This window comes from Antedon bifida, chromosome 6 (assembly GCF_963402885.1).
Source record: "Antedon bifida chromosome 6, ecAntBifi1.1, whole genome shotgun sequence".
Taxonomy (NCBI): domain Eukaryota; kingdom Metazoa; phylum Echinodermata; class Crinoidea; order Comatulida; family Antedonidae; genus Antedon; species Antedon bifida.
Window position 1 is genome coordinate 27,917,181 of NC_136231.1, and position 24,327 is coordinate 27,941,507.

The 24,327-nt window shown below is 31.7% G+C and overlaps 1 protein-coding gene across 2 annotated transcripts in view; it reads left to right on the plus strand.

The window, feature by feature from the left end:
• The window catches only part of LOC144844358 (disks large homolog 5-like), a 30,392-nt gene continuing 6,065 nt past the window's right edge, over positions 1–24,327 (plus strand). The window contains exons 1-8 of one of the 2 annotated variants that reach the window (XM_078701230.1): positions 1–681; positions 9,448–9,513; positions 18,725–20,240; positions 20,383–20,512; positions 21,597–21,727; positions 22,091–22,196; positions 22,317–22,490; positions 22,632–24,285. In XM_078701230.1, coding sequence (XP_078557356.1) covers positions 381–681; positions 9,448–9,513; positions 18,725–20,240; positions 20,383–20,512; positions 21,597–21,727; positions 22,091–22,196; positions 22,317–22,490; positions 22,632–24,285 — 4,078 coding nt within the window. In that variant the 5' untranslated portion in view covers positions 1–380. Of the gene's footprint in view, positions 682–9,447; positions 9,514–16,559; positions 16,839–18,724; positions 20,241–20,382; positions 20,513–21,596; positions 21,728–22,090; positions 22,197–22,316; positions 22,491–22,631; positions 24,286–24,327 lie in introns of those variants that run through there. The other variant, XM_078701231.1, reaches the window with a different exon arrangement.

Sequence of the window (24,327 nt, forward strand, 5' to 3'; positions counted from 1 at the left end):
GCGACAAAGCATTAAAGGACGGAAGACCGGACACTTTTTGAGAGTTGTTTAACGATATGAAGGGAAGTATGTAACCAAACTTCGGGTATTGATAAAATATAACTTTACCTTGATAAAAAGCACCTTTAAAATGCAAACCATTTTGTTATTAGAAATCGTTAGGCGAATAAAAACATCGTACTTTTACTCGTCGTAGGCGACCATTTTGGGATTTTGATTCTTTTTAGCTGGAGCTAACAGACTACTAGGGTCGTCGTACGTCCAAACACAATTATGGCCGGAGTGTTTCAGCTATGGACAGCTGACCTTATAGTTTTCATTAATAATTAACCATTCTCGGGTTATTATAACTCTACTGAAGTAAAACAAACGTTTACAAAATGGAGTTAAAACATAAAGAATTACTGCAAACTCACAGGACAAAATTTATTCATTCTGTGGACCAAGTTGATAGATTATTGTACCCAGTGCTTCATCATAGGATTCTATCCCAGGCTGATATAACATTAATAAACCAGCAACCCACTGCCCATTCAAAGGTACAAACACTTTTGGATATTTTACCAACAAAAGGAAAAGAAGCATTTAAAACGTTATGTCTAGCTTTGGAAACCACGTATCCACATCTGCTGACGGTGATGTTTTTAAGTACGGACTCACTTATGGGTGCTGGCCAACAAGGTAAGTTTCTTTTAACAATGAATATTGAAGTTTTGAACTTTTAATTTTATATAGATATGTTTTATCGTTTTGATTGTGTGACTTTTTGGTAAGTGTAGGCTTAAGTGTAAGACATTTAAGTTAACCATCCTCTAGTTTATTTTCAAAGTTGTTTTGTAGAAATATAAAATAAAGTTTTCAATGATGTTGTACATAGGGAATCACTTTGTTGGAGGATTATCCATTTGATGTTTAAAAGAGTTAAACATTTAAGAATATTAATTTTGTGGAGATCCATTATAAACAAAGTGACCCATACATTGAGAGCCATAGATGTGAGATTTTTAAGTTCTTACTACTGTATATAGCAGTGATGTCAAGACCAATGTGGAGAGCCATGGATGTGAGATTTTTAAGTTCTTACTACTGTATACAGCAGTGATGTCAAGACCAATTTTAAGTTCTTACTATACAACGGTGACAAGACCAATGTAGAGTGTCATAGATGTGATATTTTTAAGTTCTTACTGCACAACATTGGTACCACTACCAATGTTAAGAACCCATGGATGAGAGATTTAAGTTCTTACTATACAACAGTGATAAGACCAATGTGGAGAGCCATGGATGTGTGATTTTTAAGTTCTTACTATACATCATTGGTACCACTACCAATGTGGAGAGCCATGGATGCAAGATTTTTAAGTTCTTACTGTACAGCAGTGATAAGACCAATGTAGAGAGCCACGGATGTGAGAATTTTAAGTTCTTATTTAACAGTGATGTCAAGACCAATGTGGAGAACCATGGATGTGAGATTTTTAAGTTCTTACTATATAGTACAGAAGTGATGTCAAGACCAATGTGGAGAACCATGGATGTGAGATTTTTAAGTTCTTACTATATAGTACAGAAGCGATGTCAAGACCAATGTGGAGAACCATGGATGTGAGATTTTTAAGTTCTTACTATATAGTACAGAAGTGATGTCAAGACCAATGTGGAGAACCATGGATGTGAGATTTTTAAGTTCTTACTATACAGTACAGAAGTGATGTCAAGACCAATGTAGAGAACCATGGATGTGAGATTTTAAGTTCTTACTGTACAGCATTGGTACCACTGCCAATGTTGAGAACCCATAGATGAGAGATTTAAGTTCTTATATAGCAGTACTGTATGCCACATGTACTGTAAAGGTGGTACTGTACTAATAACTCTTTGGTTTCCAATGTTTCCTGGTATCCTTGTTTGCTTAGATCATAACCAACTGTCTCGTTTATTTTTAAGCTATATTGAGTACAACCAGTAGATAGAATCAACTTTTTCTCACTTTTTATTACACGCTAATTTCATTATTTTTACGATAAAGTTTTCAGTGCTAAAACATATCATACCATCTCTGCACCCATAGCTACAGTACATTAGGTACTTTTTGGAGATTTTAATAAAAATGTCATGGTTACAAATACTGACATTGCTGTACGTAAACCTTGCTAAACATTTGATTAGTCCGTTCAATTATACTGTATTAGCAAAGACAAATGGTTTTCACACTTTAATTGCGGTTTATTCTAATTCACAGTATGCATGCTGAATATATTAATTGTATAGAAATGTTGACTTGTTGCAGCCAGCCAGTCAGTCCACAGATTAAATCAATGTGTACATACGGATGCTTTATCATTAATAGCAAATCACAATAGACAGACCAGGATGTTTACATTTAAACAAACGCTATGTTTGCATGTTGCATTGTTATTCAAAATTTGAACATCATTTTTTCTCATCATTTGGTTTTACAAATGTGTGTCCAGACACTCTGAAATTTTAGATAATAATATTTCAAAACTCGTACAATTCTTTCCTTTTGAATAATTAAAGGCATTTTTTTATTATTTTTTTCTTTATATCTTTTTTAACGATAATGAATAAAGTAAAGTAAAACATAGAAATTAACATTTGCTTACAGTATGTGTGCATGCAGAATGTTTTCCCTTCTTACATTATTACTGTAATTTGAATAATATTCCTAACCCCTGTACATTACAGTAAGTAAAACATACTCAATGACATAATATTTCAGCCTACAATATGTATATGTACATTCATCAGTGTCTATAATAAAAGAACATCAACTTTACAATTCTTGTCTTTAGAAATTTGAAAGGACGTCCATTGAAGTCCATCGCAAGATGATGGAATGAATTATAAATTGAAATTTGTTTTTTAAACTTCCCAGTTTTTCCGTGTTAAACTGTAATAGTCGGCACTACACTACTGTATTTTAAATATTTTTTTTATATTTATGTACAGTACTGTAATCATACATTGTACACAGTACAGTAGAATAAATGTTTGGTAAATGAATTATTTATTCAATTCAACTTGTGGGTTTTTCCAGTTTAAGGAAACAAAGCAAAACAACTGTTTATTTCATTTATTGCATTTCAAAATACTTTCCTTTATAAATGTGTATAATCCATCCTGTAATCATAAGTATTTAAAAAAGAAATAATTGTTTTATAAACAAAACCTGTTTTTTGGTATTATTTCAACACCAGCTGTATGTTTCTTTGTATTGTGCAGTCGATGCAGGTTTGTCACCAGGACGCAGCATAATTACGTTTTCAGTTGGATGAACATTCACCACAAACAACTCAACTTAAGTATAGGTAGTACTACCGTAAATGATACAACTTAAGTAATAGGTACTACCGTAAATGATACAACTTAAGTAATAGGTACTAACTGTAAATGATATACAACTTAAGTATAGGTACTACCGTAAATGATACAACTTAAGTAATAGGTACTAACCGTAAATGATATAAAATTTAAGTATAGGTACTACTGTAAATGATACAACTTAAGTAATAAGTACTAACCGTAATTTATAACAACTTAAGTAATACAGCAGGTACTGCCGTAATTGATATGCAACTTAAGTAATAGGTACTGCCGTAATTGATAATAACATGATAGTAAAGCTAATATTATCAAATTAGAATGTTAATTCTTAATTACTTACTGATATTTTTAGTTTGAATGGTCAACAAGTCAATCAATTTTTCAAAATTTAAAAGGAAAGAATACAAAATTTAAATAAATTATTTATCAGACCATCTGGAAATTAATAAATAAACTTTATTTAAACACGCCAACCTGGTTCAACTGACAGCCACAGTGAAATTATATTCTGAATTTACTTGTTTTACACTTCTTTTTCAAAATGTCCACTTTGTTATAAAATGGTCTAATTTTGTACAGTATGGTAATTGTTATTGAATCGGACAAAATCTCAATGATAATAGTGAAATCCATTCAAAATCAGATTTTATATATTAACAAGATACATTAGATTTTACCTTAAAATTTATAACATGAAAAATAGCTGCCACAAATAAGGCAATAGGGCCTACTGTAACTAGGATTGTAGACCTGTGCATCCAGCTGCACAGAAGAACAACTGATCACATTTTTATGCTAATAATGTTCATCATTGATCGTGACCATATATGGTGGTGCCCGAGTTATATCCAATAAATTACATTCGGTAGCAAAATATTACATTTAGTAACCACAATTTTCATTTCCATATATAATAATTTTCATTATGACATTTCATGTTGAATTGTACCACATCTTAATGTGTTGACATCATTAAGACATTTTAGCATTTGTTTCAGCCATCCATTTATCCACCCACATGCATTGTGGGATAAACTGAGCAAAATGTTGTTGGCAGTATATCAAATAGACTTTGACCTTGTGCAACTATTGTAGTGTTAACAATGGTGGTAAACTGCTGGATGTGTATATTGATTCATGTGCTAATACACCTTAGAAATAACCTGTATTTAAATAATATAAAGCCAAAACAGTACTTCAAAATGCTGTGTTTATGGGGTAATAATGCAATAGGCCTATATTTTCCAGAACTGTGTTCTCTCAGATCCTAAGACATAGTTTCTATTACTAACAGAAAGCTGTACTCGTCATGGGTGTAGCCACGGGAAATAAAGTGGTCCGGTTTTCGCAAGAAAAGGGAATAATTAGGGTTGTCAAAGGCCTCTGTGAAAAGGTGGTCAAGTTGAAACCTTACTAACTGTACTGGTTGCTACGGCCCTGATCATACACAAGATACAGTAACAACTATACTCACTCATACATTAACATTTTATTCCCTCGTATTTCTTTCTATAAGCCCAATGACCCTGCTTGAACCTATCTTAAACACAAGCACACACACACACATTTGCTAGACCACTCCCGTTGCTGTATGTTTACATGGAGGATTAACGTTTGATGGGACGGTACTTCAAATAAAATTGGAGATAAAATCCTTTGCTTATAACAATTATGAATTAATGGCAGATTTGGCACTTTGGTAAAATTTAAGGTTCTTCGTAATTGCAGCCTAATAGGATTAATAATAGCTTTGGCAGTTTGAGTTAAATGTGGAGTTATTGGACTAGTTCATTGTCCTAGGGGATGTTAAGGGGAACTTTTCGTATCTCTCCTTCAGGAAAACTAGACTATTTCCAGTTTATCCATGTATGCGCCACTGACTATAACTTCTTGTGCGATTTTGGTTTTTTGAAACGATGATATTTTACTGCACTACTGTAGCTGTCCCATGAAAGTAGAACAGTAAATTATGTAATTGTTGCTTTTAAAGACCTGGTTTACTATACCACAATTTAAACAAAGATTGACATCTTCTGGAATTAATCAAAATACTTTGCTTTTATTTGTCAGAATGTTTTATTGTATATTACACAGGTTTATACTAAATTATAATAATTTTTTAATATAAAATTAATTTAATTATGTAGTTTAAATGGATATCATTACCAATAGTGTGTTTTACAGCTGGTGACAATGTTTGTGCTTAGGTTAGGTTTCATTTGTACAGACACATATCTTTAGTTCTGTTGACTTTCCATGATCATATTGTCAATCTCTATGATATTATCTATCTATAATATACATCTGCATTTTCCTTTTAATGACACACACACAGAGGCCTAATCCAAAGGACCATTTTTGTTGTTTATTTTCTGGCTTATTGCTCATTTCTCCTGTTCATTTTGCTGTTACGCCCAACTTTTATTACTAGGTATATAATGAAATCAATTTGCAATGCAATATCCCTGAAGCACTGGCATTATTTGTTAACCTCTATGTGTATTACACACCATTACCTTGTTAATGAAAGGTAAACGTCTACAAAATACTGGGAAAATCTCCAATTAGCAGTTGTACCGAATCCTACAGGGCGAGCAACCTGCTAGGCTATAGTCACCTTTTCTTGTTTTCATTCTGGCTTTCAGATGGCAGCCCAGGCCAAGGCCATTTCTTACAGCTTCTAGCAACGTTTTTTCATAGAATGATACTAGGCTTTTGTACAATATGACCCTAGAATACTTTATACCTAATGTATGAACAATAGCAATAGCTATACATTGACAGTTTGTCTCCAATTCAAGATATTCTACTGCTTTATATTAGAAATATATGGTTTTTGCTTGCCAAAGTCTTGATTGCCTAAACAGTTCCACAATTTTAAAAACTCTTCACAATTTAATGTCTACTTTTGCTATATAAAAGTAGTAGCTTAAAACAAACATGGTACAGGTCACATTTTTTTTACTACATTTAAAATATAAAAATAATATATTCCTCAAATGATTAGCTGTTTGATATGTTAAATATTCATATTTTACGTAAAATGCTGTACATTTGATTTTTTTTTTTCCATGATGTTTCTAAAATAGAAATATAAATGTGTAATTTAGCAGAGTATAATAATTCACGCTTTTTCTTGCTAATATTATGTGATGAATTAACACGATTGTCCCTGAGACTGTTACGTTTGGTTCCATTCATATAAAACCACGAATTACTTCCATTAAACATACCCTATTCAGGTAAAATTGTATGAATAAAAGACGAAGCCCCTTGTTAATGAGAACTAAGGTGGGAACTTAAAGTGTAGTTCAAGTTTATCAAAGGACAAAGGGATATTGTTTGAAGTAGGTAGTTGTAGTATTTAAGATTTCTTAAGCTATTGTGTTGTAGTGTTACCAGGTGCTGTAAGTAACACCAGTATTGCCTAATGTATGGATTAATTATCATTCACAATTGTCTGTTTGATTGAGGTGGGTTTTAATTTTCTTTTTTAACTTGAATCTCATTTTAAGATATAAGGCAGACATCCTAAATTAGCAAATTGACTTTAAGTTGGCTTTTCATGTAATTTGTATTGTACTAATCTTCCTATAAATTACTGTATTTTCTACAATTATGGTATGGATTTAATTACATTAACGCATACATGCCAACAATCCCGTTTTGGCCGGGAGATTCCCGTATTTAGACTCGTCTCCCTGCCAAATATTGTGCTCACGTTTTTCCACATTTTCTCCCGTATTACAAAGATACTTTTATATATCTATGTAACTTTTTGTCTTTTTGTTTTTTTTATGTATCTATGTAATTGTAAAGCGCCTTTGAGCATGTTTTTTTTATGAAAAGGGCGCTATATAAATGTGGTATATAATTATTATTATAACTGAATTTTGATAACAACAAGGTTTGCATTAAGTCAGGAGATTAAACCTGTTTATAACAATTTATGCAGATGTAAAAAGGGTATAAGATTAAACCAGTGTATATTATAGTAAGTTATACATGCATTGATTATAGTAGGTTTGGTTTAGTATGATCTAATTGCTGTTATTAAATTTGATTGTTTCTAAACTGATTTCCTGTATTGGTTATCTTTATAAGAATTAGTACTCTCTATTGATGGTTAAAACTGGTAATGATATTTTTTACACTTTTTCATCAATTGTACTGTGAATTGAGATGTATAATGTAATGCGCTATATTATATTAGAATAAATTAATAAATTAAATTAAATAGTTAAAATAAAATTTATTGTCTGATTTTTTTACTGTCCTAATTTTTTATTTATTCAAGATGGCCATTTCTACCTTGTGGCACATAATTTTTAATTTAACATTTGATCAACATTCAAATTAACTAGAGTACATTTCTAAATTGTCAATTTTGACATAAATGTTATGTAATACGATAAATTTCATGTCACAAAAAGGCAGGCAATACACCAGAAACCTAATCAATTTATTAGTTGGTTTTTCTGTATCCAAATTATGCCAAATTCTCTGAGGATTTGTAAAGCTGTTGAGGCCTGACTAAATGTATCGATACTGTAAACCCTTGAGTGGCCGCTAACACCTAGCTTGCATATTAAGAAATACATTCAAAGCTTTACTTATTGATTTCAAACTGAAATCAGATTTAATTTACATACTTATTTCTACATATTGTGTTAAATAATTTCATAAATGATGGATTTGTGTCATTGAAGGTAAGAAGTGAAAATATTGTTGTAGCATAGTGAATATTAAATCATAGTTATAAAGCTCTGTCTACACTATCAAACTAGTTTGACCAAAAAATATGATGTGGCCAAATATGGTGGCGATATCCGTAACGTACAAACACCATCTCTGGTTATTGCGTACATTGTAGTGATATGACATCATCATGTCCATATATGGGATTTTCACAAACATGTAAAGTTTGATAGTGTAGACAGAGCTTTATATTTTGCATGCTAAAATGATTTCACTTCTAATGTTTCTTAGATAAGATAACGTAAATTTACTGTTAAAATCATAAATTATTGAAGAATGTCTTTTTGATAGATTAGTAAATATGGACGTTTTTCTCAACATGATATTAATATATTTAACTTAAATTGAATGCGATTGTGTGCTATAAAATGACTCCTCCCAGTAATTAGTCATCGCGATCTATAAATATACAAGATAATCGGTTTTGTTTTTTTAGAAACTATGAATGAAAAGGTATACATTTTATTTTTATTCTCTGGTACAATCTGTGTAGTCATAGAGCAGCGATAAGTACTAGGTCGTAGGTCAAGGTCATATAAATAGACACCAACACCAGTGCTTAATTTATATCACCATCCTTCACAGTTCAGTGCACATGGTTCCACATCATTGCACATTTGGCTGTTCATATAAATGAACATACCCAAACTTGGTACATTATTATATGGTGTATGAACCACAAAAGACTATTTTTAAATTTAAACCTCTTTTTGACTAATAGTTAGGTGATTAGAATGTATTATTAATAGTAGTATTTTCAATATTTATTCATTTATTGTGATCTTTCTACCATCTTTTTCATTTTCTAGTGTTTACAATTTGCATATCATTTATGATATATAAGGTCCCCACCCGACAGTGATTTAGTTCACTTTGTGGGTGCCCTGTATCATGTTCTGGCTGTTATTTATTATGTTTGTGTATTTTATTGTTTTGTTTATTGTTTTCAGACGAATGTTTATTTTTATATTATAATTTCAACTAACTATGGTAAAAATGAGACCACCTTGACCTATTACTGAACAAACTGTACCATGCGAAAAGGTCGTTTGAAATCATTATGTGTTGTTGTCGTAGGAATATAAAATGTCAAGTAATAAAGAAGAAACAGTCTTATAATGCACAATAACCATTCACCGATCTAATAAGATTTGATGACATACCGCCCTCTATCATCATTCTAAGAAACCAATTCATTAGATGATAAATGCTGGAGGGGCTTATTAGCGTAATGTAGCTTGTCTGTCCCACAGTTGAGCGGTAAGTCAATAGGGTTATTAGCGTAATGCTACTTGTGCATCCCATCAGTAATAACGTTATATTGGTCATTTTTCGCAGGTTCTTCACAATCACTTCAATCCTCGTGTACTTCAGAGTCAGATGTGGAGCCTGAAAAAAACTCAGGTGAGTTAGCCTACTAGACTTTTTAGTTTAAATTAATTTTTCATCAGGAAATTGCCTTAGTCCTGAGATAATATCTACTGAATGTTTAATGTAGTAATAATAACATCATACTTTATTTAAACAATCATACCAGAATAAAATAATAATTTTAAATTTCATTTTAAAACTTGATGATCAGAAGTAAAAATGAATGTCACAGAGCCTTTTTTTCCATAATAGTATTTTTAAGAAGTAACATTTACATATTTCTAATATGTATGCAAAATAGTTGAAAGTTATAGCTTGCATTCTGATGAAATTTGGTGTATCTGAAATTTTGTAATGAAATATCAAACTAAGCATACTGTAATAGTATGAAATGAGTACAGGTTATTTTTTATTTATATATATTTTTTTTATTATATTAGAATCATTGTAAGTCAGTACTTAACTAGATATTTCTTAATGTTATTGACTGATTCATTAAAAGCTCTCTTGAGATTATTTAGCTAGCAAGATTGAATATTCATAAACAAATCCTTGTTTTGTAGTATTTCAATTTGGCATAACATTATTATGAATATGAACTGAATATATACAATTGTACACAAGAAGCTGCTGGTTTGGTTTACAAAAAAAGTGAAACAAATTATAATTAGTTTTTGATTTATTGAAAACTAAATAGAATACAGTAATTGTGTAATACTGTTGACCTTTTTTCTTTTAATTCGGTATATGGGTATAAATTAGTATAATTGTTTAATAAATAATATATAATGGTTTAACAACTCAATTTTGGAATTATGGTAGATTTAATCTAATCTAACAATAAAGTTTCTTCTTTATTTACAAATTTACTAGTAATTTTGTCAACATCCATGTTGTATTCACCATTACACTATTTCAGCTGAAATAAATTGCTTTCAGTCTCTTGTGTTCTTTAGTTTGATTGTTATTAGTTTCAATCGTCTTTTGAAAATGAAAAATTAAAAAATATTGATAACAAAATATTGAAGAAAGAAAATAAAAATAATAATAATATACCACATTTCTATGCACCCTTTCATGAATAATCATGCTAAAATAAATAAATAAATCAGTATTCTGTTCTACTCTTTGTTGAAAACGTGCTTATGACTTAATCTATTTTTGTTTAGTAAAACTGGGCAGTGTTGTATATTGATATTACTCATGCCTACAGGTCTTTCTGTTGACCCATTCAACCATCCTTCTTTTCCATTGTATTATTTGAACCCTTCAATCCTTGATATCAAATCAACACTGCCCTCTATAATTTATTAATAAACTTTATGTTATTATTAAGTAAATGTTGCCCTCTTTAGTTTTGTTTTCAAGGAGTGGTCTGTTTGATCAGAATGATTCATATCACATGATCTAGCATCAATCAATTTGATATTTAATATCTATTATTGATATCTAATAATTGAAATTCAAAATCAAAGTTTTGCTAATTAATTTTCTCTGAAAACGTTAAATTAGAAATCAAAATTATCTCTTTCAATTAAACTGTTTTTAAGATTCTCAATCCAAGTCATTACGATGATAAATAATATGGTTTTCATCTATAGCAACTTATGATTCTAGTTTCCTTTGTAAATGCATTAAATTGATAAATATCATGTTAAAATGCAAAATGTTGCATACTGTGAAGTCCATGGATCCGTGTACAGGTGTGATGGTAGTTGCAAGCTACTACAGTACTGTAGGTAATGTAAAGTTTGGATAAAGTCCAAATAAGAGATTATAATATTAATCAGAATTAGTCGTAAGAAGGTGTGGTTCCAGGGTCCAGGAACTATAGTGTTCAAACTCTTGTAAAGGATGTTGAACTTCAAATTGATTAAGATTCAAGACATTTTATTGGTCCACTTTAAAATGGAAATTCGTTTTGCTTAAAACTACTATTAGAATGTTAAAAAACTATTAAAATCACCATAGGCTCTGTAAAATACTGTTAAAACCATTGAAATTTAAAATAAAAAAATTACAACAAATATTTATCAGCGAACGTTAGAATTGTACATATTAATGTCAAGTTGAGGAATGTCTGCATCTAATGTACAAAAATGTAAATATCATAACATAAGACTATTAATTAATTTCATAATGTTTATTATATTTAAAGTTATTGGTAATTGGTTTTAGAAAGTATTTATTGCAAAATTTAAATTATTCATAGGTAATAATAAGTTAGCTATGAAAATGAGAATCTTATTCATTTAAATACTATACTAATGGTGTTCATGTTCCCTTGACTGGTTTTTACCAGCAAGATTTACCAAAAATAAATAGCTACAACCGGTATTAAAAATGATGTAAGGAAATAAAACATAAAATAAACATTTGTATCGTACTGTACAGTAGTAGGTAGGCTAGGCCTAGCCATTAATTGAATAAAATACATGTACAATATTAAGAGTAATCAGATTAGTATAGATTGATAAAGTAAAATATATATTTAGTTAAATATACTTTAGACAGTGATGCTATATAGAATTCAATATCAGCGTATAGTTCCACCCTCAAAGTTTTTAACATTTTGTATCTAAGCCCCCTGGGACTATACCTGGTCATGTACAGTAATGTAAAAGTACTAGTAGTAGGGCAAGTATTGAAACATAATCTTGCTGGGACTAATAGCCGTTAACATAGACTGTGAGGTGGTAACCAAACCATCATCATTGACTCATCTTTGCCCTATAGCATTAATTATTATTATTGATTTTTACTTTCTAAGCACCTGCTTAATCACCTCCCATTGGATGTTACTGCATTAGCAAGTTTAGCATTACAGATAAGCTGGGGGATAAGAGACTTACAGAATGATTAAAAGAGTTTTCCCAGAAGAAAACTAAATTAGAAGTTTTCCATAAACGAGTAAATTTAATGAGAATGGATAAATTAATGATTGCCATCAAAATTTTTTCTTGGCGACTGAATTATTGAGGAGTTTGTGATTTGATGATCGCCAATGAATTATTCAAAGCCAAGTAATGCATTTAATTATTTAAGCATTTTATAACTGCTTAAGAATTATGAGACTTACTTCGATTAATGGCATTTGAACATTTTATAAATTTAAAATTTGTTTGTGGAAAATTCAATTGAAGTTGAAATTATAAAATGGTCATCGGCTTTCAATTTAAAATGCAAGCAATTATTAATTTTAAGGTAAATGTTAATTACCAATTAACTGCTGATAAATCTGAATTTGGAGAAGAAATTATTGTTTTTGAATATGTTTTTAGTTGTGCAGTAATAAGGTAGTTTTCTGTAGCATTTGACTATTGTATGTCATGGAGACTAAAATTGTAAAATATTTGATAAATTCTCATTTTTATTGTAAATCGTTTAGTAGTATTTTCATACCACCCTCCATTCTTTTGTTCAAAATATATGAATGCTGTGCACTGTAAACTTTTTGTAAAAAATGACATCATCAAGCAAAGATAAAAGCAGAAAAATGTCTGCTTACTTTTATCTGTAATTTAAAAATTTCAATATTAACTAAGTTCCTAAAACATTCTCTCAAAATTCTGCAGTGATTTCCTTCTGCTTGCTATTAATTTGATCAATAATATTCAATTTCATTTAAATTAATTCAATTTGTTTTGTTGTTTCTAATAATTTGATTATGTAATGGATGCTACTGATCCGTTTTATAATTGTTCAATAGACGGATGATTTTAATTCATTAGTGTGAACTTATTCAATGTCTCTGTCAGTTTCCATAGAGTGTCTAGCCTGGGTCAATAGGTCCAAAAGAAATACTAAAGTGTGACATTAAGTACAAAGACTCACCTTATTCCATGTTTTGATCAGTTTCTATAGGACGTCTAGCTTTATTCCAAGTTTCTGTTAGTTTCTATAGGACGTCTAGCTTTATTCCAAGTTTCTGTTAGTTTCTATAGGACGTCTAGCTTTATTCCAAGTTTCTGTTAGTTTCTATAGGACGTCTAGCTTTATTCCAAGTTTCTGTCAGTTTCTATAGGACGTCTAGCTTTATTCCAAGTTTCTGTCAGTTTCTATAGGACGTCTAGCTTTATTCCAAGTTTCTGTTAGTTTCTATAGGACGTCTAGCTTTATTCCAAGTTTCTGTTAGTTTCTATAGGACGTCTAGCTTTATTCCAAGTTTCTGTTAGTTTCTATAGGAAGTCTAGCTTTATTCCAAGTTTCTGTTAGTTTCTATAGGACGTCTAGCCTTGTCCAATAGGTACAAAAAGTAGGTTGAAATTTTGTGGCGGTTTCCATAAAATGGCTTTTTCAAAAGGAATAATACAAAATAAAATGATGACATTTTATTGTGAATTGTTTTTACATTGACCAATAATTGAAATGAAATGCATTTTCAGAATTGATCATCATCAATCATCATTATTCCATATATCTTATTCTACATTTCCATTTACAGTTGTTATACTGTCTGTAGTGTAATAAATAATATCAATGATTTCCTTATACTGTAACCATTAGGTGCAGCTCATATTTCTTGTTTCATTTCTCTGTTATTCTTGTTCACATTAGCCATAATGACTTTATTCCGTGCAAAGAACCATTTAAGATTGATTGAAATTGGAAGGAGGACAGGGTAATAAATGAATAATAAGTTACTAAAATATAATAATTATCGTTGAACAACGTAAAAAATAATACATCCCATTCTTCAAAAATTAGCAATATCATCTTTGATGTTGATACATGGATATTTTTTATTTTTGGTGATTATTTTCATTTGAATTTGAAATTTCACACATGCAAGATAAAGTCTGATTTATGTAGGAGTAGCTAAAGAAGGGAATTGGGAGGGGAGGGCATGGGAACTGTAGGTAGGTTACATGGTTTTATTAAATTACTAGATTGTTAACTAGGCGTCAATGAAGTTCAGGTGATTAGGAAAAGGTCTAAGGATTATAAAAATAATAATTAGAAATTTGAAAAACCACATTTTAAAATAAAATTAACTTCATTTTTAATGGAAATGAATTTTTCTTAAATGTTCGTATGAGAAAATTTGTGTCTATTACGTGACTAGCTTAAACCTGGTTAAACTGACATAGGCCTTTTCCACTTTGAGGAGAGAACATATCAAAAAGTAAAAATAATCTTCCCCTCCAAGTCAGTGGTATCGTTAGTGACCGTGCCCTCAGGTGGGAAGCAACATCCATACATACCTCACCATTCCATGAAACGCCGAAACGTTTAGACGTATACTGTATCGCTGTATTTGTATTACGTTGATGCATTCTATGTGGGTAAAACGGAGGCGTAGTGGTGTGTCTGAGTAGGGTGCTTATTGGATAGTCATTCATTATATTGAATGCTTTTAGAATTTTAAACATCAGCATCCTGGAACTTAAACTGTGAAGTTATTAAAGGTTTTATGAATATTTAATTTATGTTAAGAGCTTAATAATCTGTGACATTTATTGTGGCAATCCATCTTGCTAACTGTTAGACTACTTTCAACAGAATCTTGTTGCTGTGACATTGTTTAATTTATTGAATGCTTGCATCTGCACTAATTGATCAGTGTTTGAATAGCCACAACTTGACTAATATTAAATATTGATTTCCCCCCTTATTTCCAATGGTATAAACCACTATGGATTCGCTGTAGGTATATTGTAAGAATCCCCCCTTATTGGCAAATGGTATGAACCATTGGTGTATATTATAAGGTTGTCTTCAAGACACATTACAAATTTTATGTATGAAAGTTCACATTTTGATACTGTCGTCAATATATTATTGCGATTGTTGAAGACAGTCTGACATATTTCCATCGGGAAATTTTATGATGATGTCAACGATGATGATGATGCCACTCAAGGAGCAGGAGGAGGAAGGCGTTTCATATCCTTACATTTCTGTTTTGGAAATAAATTTTTTTAAACATTTATTAGGTTTTTGTAATTTAAGGGTAACAATTGGTAGAAAATAATCACATGAATGTTTAGCAGGCAGATTTTGTGTCGTAAATAAAGCTAACAACATTTAACTACCTTTCTGTTGGATTCAATATTTCGTAATTACTATTTATTGCAAACTTTTTATTATCTTATTCTTGGCTCGGCTTAAGGATATAGAATTTAACCATTTGATATTGATCTTGGATGGATTGAGTATTAAAAGCCTTTAGCAAAAGCAGGAAGTGGGTTAGCTCCAGGAAGGTTTAGGTCATAAGGCTAGTAGCTCAGTTTACCTGGCAGCAGTCTTTAAACACCTTTACAAAATGGCACACCTTACTACTTCTTGGAGAAATGCATATGAACGAGATTATGATGGCAAGTTGTTATCTTTTATTACCATTTTTGTTCTGTTAATTTAATATTTTAGGTGATTCCATTAAGTAAATTTTAATATAGCATCACTTTACCTCAAGTATTTATTTACTTTATGAGGATACTAGGAGTAGACACATTGCTGCTAAAAAGCTGAAATCATTTCAATTGTCTAAATCAAATGTTTAGAAATAGTTTAAAATAACATACTAGTTAAATTTGTATAATTATTTGGGAAATTACCTAAAGATAAGAATCGAATGAGTAATATTTGAAAATGTTGAGTTGTATACAACTGATGGCTGTTCCCTTTGTTGGATATACAATAGTGATTACTAATCAAAATTTATGTAAAATACAAAATTTATCATGTTTTTAGCGTTAGTACCAGCAAGTAAATTATGTTTTAAAAATAAAAAAGGACAATAGTGAATGTTGCATTATTAACCTAGGTAATTATTTTGTCATGGCTTTTGTTCGTCCGTCTCCACATCATGCAATTTTCACTCGTCATAAAGTGATGAAGTCGTGCAACACCAACTGATAATGACCTCCCAGATGAATAAATGTGAATTTTAAATATGTAAATGAGGTAGTTGATTCAGGCATTGGTTATCTAAAAGTTCTTTGTCTGATACATATCAATACAGACAAAAAGTAGAATCTGCATTTCAAATTCAGACGTTGAATATTGCACACATGTACACTTTTGTGAAAGGAAGAATTCATAATTGGTTTTTTAATTTGAATACTTTGTAATAATTATGCAGGTCATGTCTTTACTTTTGAAGCAAAGCAATTATTGAAAAACAATTAAACATATGAAATTGAAAATGCACGTGTATCATAGCCAGAATAAGTGATTTCACAATGTGAAAATTAATTTGCTTTGCACGAATGTTGGAATCGATTGTTTTGAAGAAATACAACGTCAAGGATTTATCAATTAGTGATTAGTGAATTAATTTTGTGAAATGTTTCGTACAAGACATGGCATAGCAGTACCTCCACTGCATCAAGGCATAGCACTTCCATTCCATCAAGGTATCTTATATTTCATTATTAACTCTAAAACAAATAGTAATCAATCGCAATGTTTGTCTTTGTATTACCGTAGCTTGTATGTTTGCCTTTAAGTACAGAACCGTTATGCCGCTCAAAGTGCCTTTTAGCCATCTTAGATTTGTAGTCCATTTAATTAAAAACCATAAATTCAAGAGTTTGTGTTATTGACTTAAGTATGGTCTAGTTTGAGTTACAGAAAATTTTAGTACCAAGTTAATTAATACATTGATTATGAAAATAATTGGCTTGCTGTAACTCTGTATATGTATATCATTTATTCTATCATTTAGATTTTTTTTAAAAATTAAAAATTAGCTTTTATGTAACATTAACAATGAGGTTTGTTGAATTAAATATTTCTCGATATTAACTTCAATTAGTTTTCTCTTTTTACTTTTATATTTATTGATTATAAACTCACAAGACTATGTGATGAATACTGTACAAAAATGACAAAGAATACTTACTGTATTTGTAAAAGCATACAATAACCATAAATATATAATAATATCGTATTGTATTTTAAATACATGAAAGTATATTTCTTAACATTATAATACTGATCTCTGTGAGATGATGAATAGGGAGATGGAATCAAAAGTGTCTTCTGACTTGTGTAGAAACCAACTAAACATTAGGACATCTGAGGCTACGGAGACATCTAGAAGGGAGTCTACTAGAAGAATGTCACAAACTAAGATGTCCACTGCACAGCTCAAACTGTTTTTCTATAATTACAAGCCATTTTACTTCATAGAATACTACAAAGATTCATTAAATGATTCCAAATTTAAGAGTATGTTACTTGTTCGTCCTCCTTTCGGGTTTTAAATACTTTATATACACCACATTTTATTTTTCTTAGATTAAAGAACCATTGTAATCAAATAATATAACTATAATTTTCATTTTATTTATCAGTATATTATTCACTTTTATTGACATAATTATTTTATCATATAAATGTTTGTTGCATAACATTAAATTGTTTTTCTATTGACACAATAGTTGACCTTTGACATATTGATTGAATTGAATGTGATTTATTGTTAAACTTATCTAACAGATGATTCTCCTTCAGTTCTGAATAATTAATTGTATAAATTAACCTCAGTTGCATTAATTGTTTGGTTGTCTGTAAGTGTAAGGGTTTTGTAGTGATAGGAATACTGTACATGCAAGGTATTGTATAAAGGTAGGACTGCTACTATACCAAACTATCATAGAGGTACAGTGATAGCACTTATGCTACTTCCGCTTAATAGATAGAGTAGACTACATTCGATAGTTTCTTTTACTTAGTTTAGTTACTGTAGGAATATATGAATGCTATATACAACACAATACTAATTTGTCAGTTGTGTATTCTTGGAAGAATATGGATGTTACATCAAATTAGTACCACCATGGTAAATTATTCAACAACTATATTTTGAATCCAATAGTATAGTAGTAGTAGGCCTGTTTAATATTGGAAATGGTAATAATTGGAAATGGTAATAATTGATAATGTAGTACAGTATCTACAAAAAGGTAGGTATTGGAAGAGGTAACTTAGTTCTACTATATGCTGCCAAATTGATTGAAGTTGGTGTTTACATGTTGCAATAGTTTGTTGTTTGTCAGTTTGTCTACAGTATAGTTCATTGAACAGAAAGCTAAACCCATTATACTTCCGCTATATACCATTGTGTGTTTTGTTCAGTCCACTACATTTGATCTAGAATAATACTGACCTGGGTTTAGCTAGGGATCATTCTAAGAATAGTGTGTGCAGCAGAAAGCTTTAAAGGGATTACACTATGTGCCAACAAAGAAAAAGCTTTACATTAATAATTTTTCTTTCATATTTCAATTAATTGCAGGTTCACGACATGGTATAACAAGATACCCAACGCGACATGGTGAAGGGAAGTCGGCTACAAATCAAATGCATTATGGATCAAGGGAAGGGGCTAGTCAATATCATCACCCGGGACGTATAGGCAACATGTCGAACGGACTTGACGGAATGGTGCCCAATGGGAGCAAAGCACCAAGTTACGTACCCAGATTGTCATCTGATTTGGAGGATTTGAAATCGGGCTATGATCAAGCGCTGCGAGAAGTAGACTACTACAGGAAGCAACACAACAGTGTTATGAAACACAATGAGACTGTTAAGGAAGAGGTCCAAGCTTTAAAACTTGATAGAAGTGATTTACAAGGCAAATTAAATCAATCAATTAAAGAATTTCAAAACTTAAAACTTCATAATGATGAGAATTACCAAGAACTTATGGAGTTACGTCGTCAAAATCGAGAGGTAATCTTATCTGGGTCGTCGGAGGTCTTAAATAAAATGTACGACACTGCGTTAGATAGATGGGAAGCTTTGAAAAAAGATTATGAAGCTTTAAGAAAATCACATTCAGACCTTATTTCAGATTTTAGTTATCATAAAAGTATATTAGAACAAAAGAATGAAGATTGTGCACAGCTACAAAAAAGAAATGAATCACTTTTATCAGAAAGGGATTACATTGAAAAAGAGTTAATACATGTTAAGCAACAAGTCGCATCTGCACGCAGAGATTTTGACTTGGAAGTCCGTCAAAAACTTGAGAAAGATCTGTTGAGTCGAACTCGGGAACGAGATCATTACAGTAAACGTTTCCAAGACACACGTAAAGATCTCTTAAAGATGACGCAAGAACGAGATGCAGCCGTGTCTGAACATAAACTAGTAATGAAAGAGCGTGACACTGTCCACCGAGAGATCAATTCACTGCATGAGCAGGTTGAACAAGACAATAAAAAATTAAAAGAAAAAGAAATCGAAGTGAAACAACTAAAACAATCAAATGATACATTAGGTCGACAATTACAAGTTATAAAAGATCAAAAATCTAAGTTTGAAACAAACTGTTTTCAGATGAATAACATACTTGCATCTATTGAAAAAGATCGAGCGAAAGTTCAAGAAGAATGTGACAAATTCAGTCAAGAACGCGACATTGCGCAACATGAACGAATCCAAGCTATCACAGATTACGAAGCCATGCAACAACAATGCTACAACGCCGTTCAACAGAAACAAAATATGTTTTCCGAGTTCCACATGGCTAACCAAGAACTCGATGCTCTGCGTAAACGAATTGAGATGTTAGAGGGTGAAGGAAATGACTTGCAAAAGGACATAACAACCAAAGGAAAACAACGTGATTTTGCGTTTAGTGAGTGGGAAAAGACGGTCAAAGAACGAGATAGTATTAAAGCAATGTGCGATAAACTACGTAAAGAACGTGATCTTGCAGTGGCTGATTATGCTGAAGCCTTAAGGTCATCAGATGGTATAAAGCGTCAACTTAGCAACGCAACGAAAGAGTTAAAAGAAGCAAAGTAAGTGTTATCAGAAATCAGTTTTTGTATTCTAATAATTAGTTCAATCCTAGCATAAGTTAAGGAGACACTACTGAGGCTTCAGTACTCACCTGGTTCGATATTGAATGTATGTATAAAGTTGTTGATATTTTGATTGTAGAGCTAAGATGGTTGGAGGTGATCGCAGAATGAAGCAGTCTGTGACGCATCATAGTCGTGACTCCGCCATTGATGCAGACTTTCAAGAGTGGGAGACTGAAACTATTGAATTTGAGTTTGAAACAGAGAAGGTATAACATTTTCCAATATCAACAAACCTAATATATTTTCTAAAACAAAAAGAATTTACCAAGAACTGAGGCTTCCAACTTGTCCAATCCTAGACCGACTTTAATTAATTAATATGCAAGAATGTGAGTAATCAGGTTTTGAGGCAATTTATACTGATTCTGATTTAGAAAGAGTTGACTGTGTAACACCATTAAAAAAAGTACAGAACCATTTGTGTTTTATTAGTATGCATAACTGCTATCGTCTAGAGAGTGAATGCTAATGTCTTCTTTATAATGCACTAAATGAGCTCCTATACTACCATTATCTCTTGACATCAGATACTTAATAGTGATCCACACTATTTAACAAAATGACTTTAAGCATCTTCTTGATTTTCTAAAATTATGATTTGCACTTTACCTGATTTCCAACTAATCCTCCCAATAATGTGTACATTGTATTATACATAGTGCATAAGTAGTACATATCATTTGAATAAATTTCCCACTACAACAATACACGAACCATTTACATTTTATTAGTAGTATTAGTCATACTAAACTTGATTTGGTTAAATTAACAGAGTCTCCAGCTAAATTAACACCAAAAAATAAACGAAAAATGCTGGCTACAATTCCCTCAGGTCACCAAACCCAACTGTTAATTTCACCGAATACAGTAGAACTTGCCACAGTCTTGTTAAAACTAACCATTATTATTAAAAGTCCAATGCCACATTTTGGTCTTGGTAAAAATTGATCTTTTTGGAGATGGGGACCACATCATGCACTATGCTTGTGTTTACAAGCATGTAGAGCATATTAACGCGATAACACATTCTAAACCATCCTTGTAACTATGGTGACCATCATGAGTGCTACCCCACTTTGTGTCTATACAGTTGACAATCTAGTACTTATATCTATGGGTAAAACTATCTTTAGGGTACCACTTTATTGTAGGTAGGTTGAGTTGTCACTGCCTAGTATAAAGAGTAACATTTGCCCATTCATACCACCATGATGGAGTCTAAACATTACCACTCACTTTAGTAAAGAAAAGTGATTATTTAATCCATTTTTATAATCCTGTACTATTTAGGAATGTGATGCAAGTGTGCTAGGTTTTGATTTTGGTGATCATAAAATGAATTCCCATCATGTACCAGACGAGTGTTCATCTATCTTTGTATCCAAGGTTGACAAGGGAAGCCGTGCTGATGGCAGACTTAGGTAAGAGTCCAACCAACCATGTGTCAATGTCTGTAATATCAATCAGATATTGATAGAGTACAGTAATTAGGCAATAATACTATAATAATACCATAAAATGAATAATAAATGGTTACTAAATTGAAAGAGAAGCATAGAATACTTAATTAATTAATCTGTAGGCAAATATTTATCAGTTGGATTATACTGAAATTCTTTATTTGTCAATTATCATAATAAAATAACAATAAAAGTTCTTCTTAAATATTGGCAAATATTAGTACGATAAAAAAAAGTTAAATATTAAGAAAAATTAATATCATTTTATGGTATTGTTCAGCTAAAGTCTTTTATATTTATATTTTAATGTTTTTTTTTATACAGAGTGAATGATTACATAATGAAAGTGAACAACATCAACTTGAGTAACGTACATGATCGTAAAACTGCCATAGAAGCCCTAAAGAAGTGTCGTGGTATAGTCAACATTGTACGTACAATTAACAATGTACTTTCTAATAATATTTTATGAAATCTTCTACAATTCACATTCAAAGGTATTATAAAAATGACAGTTAAGTGAGCGTGAATTTTGTTTGTTTTCATCAAGGTTGTAAAGCGACGTCGATGTTCTTCCAGCAAAATGGTGCACTCTGTCAAATTATATCTTGCTGGTGAAGACCATGGACTCAGTCTGGAATCTGGAGTCTACATCAGAAAGATCAGCCCAGGATCCATTGCAGCTAAAGAGGGCACTCTCTCTGTCGGTGACAGGATAATATCGGTGGGTTTTGATTTATATTAATTTTAGTTACTACTAAATTACTACCAGATTACAATAAACCTGAACTAATATACTTTATTAACCAGAAGAATTAACAAATGAATAATTAAATAAATAATAATGATAAATATTTATTTGTAGATTAATGGGATACAGCTTGAGAACAGTACTACTAGAGATGTTGAGAAGATGCTTCAGATGTCAGGTGACCCAATCCTGATAGGAATTCTAAGATCAAGCAGTACAAGTTCTTTTTCTACGAGTACGAGTCCAACGTTGGATTCCAACAAGAGCCAAGAATCCACATCATCAAGTCTTGCACCATTCCTGGATGTTGACCACAGAGATTCTTCTAAATCTGAATGTAGTACGCTAGAAAGAACAAAAAAGGATATTTATCGGGCCATGCCAATCCAGATAACTTCTCCATCGGAAGAGAGTTTTACAATTCACAATCTACAAGAAAAGAAAAGCAGGAATTCATCTACATCATCTGATGATCCGTGGAAGTTGAAAACTGAACATCAAGAACATCGACATCAAGATCGTGGACATGATAAACGAGTTACACACGACACCATCAAACACCATGGATCGCACCAAAGAGACAACTCATACCCTCATCAACGTCAGAACTCACAAGATAAACATTTGATTGGGTACGGAAGTCAAACACCAGATAATTTACCAGAATCTGCTAAACATTCCCACATTAGATACAGTCCAAATGATAAACCACGAATTCCGACACAAAAACCTAATTCTCGCAATAAAGATAAATTGGACCCTTATTGGGCACAAACAAATGGCACTACCATGACAACAGAGGCTGGTGACCGTAGGTTATCTGGGACAATTGAATCACCAAGAACTCAACGGGCAACAAATGGAACGTGGCCAAAGTCACGTCAACCTCCAGAAGAATTTACCAATAGTAAAACTAAAAAATCAAAGAATCGAGAAACCATTATTCCTATTGTAAACCAAGAATTGTTTCTAGATCCAAAGGACACGTTAAAACCAAATGGTCTTCAAAGAAAACCGAACAAATTACCATCCGAAAACCCGGTGCCACTACCACTCCAATCTAACCAACAAAAAGGTTATCCAACAAATCGGAGGCAAGTTCATAGTGTTCATTTGGCGTCCTTTTCACTACCTGATACAAGTGAAGAATTTGTTAACCATGAGAGTGCTATATCCCCAGACACGTCATCTTCAATTCGTTCTGCCAAATCTAACCAAAGTGCAATTGCTCAAAATGCCAATGTCCAAAGACAAGTATCGGAATCTCAGTACTACAAAGTAAATCAACGTACCACCTCTAGTTTACCATGGGTAAGCCCGACATCTGAGAAAAATATACAGTCGCGGATAAGTCCCACGTCACCCTCAGACTTTACGTTCCATCTTACTAACCAGCCAACTAGCGTTCCCGCCACGTCGCAGATTGTACGACATCAGTATTTTGTGCCGAGCTACATGGCAGAAAGCTCACCAGTAAATCGTGGTCCTGGACATAACCGTGACAGAGTAAATTCACGATCACCATTGTCAGAGATGCAAGGCGGAAGATCGATGACTTTGCCGTCAGAAAACTACCAAAGTAGCAATAATAATAATCATCGTATTCTTGAAAATATGACACCAGAATTGCAAAAGTATCTGACACAGCCAAATATTGGAACTTTATCTCTTCCCACATCATTTCCAAGACCAGAACGTATTCATTTACCATCAGGAAAGCAACGCATGAGTCCTGGACCTACGCAGTCCAACAATTCTTTAGAACGAAGTGAGTTTAGTCATTTTTAAAGCTAGTAAAGTTAGGTTTGCA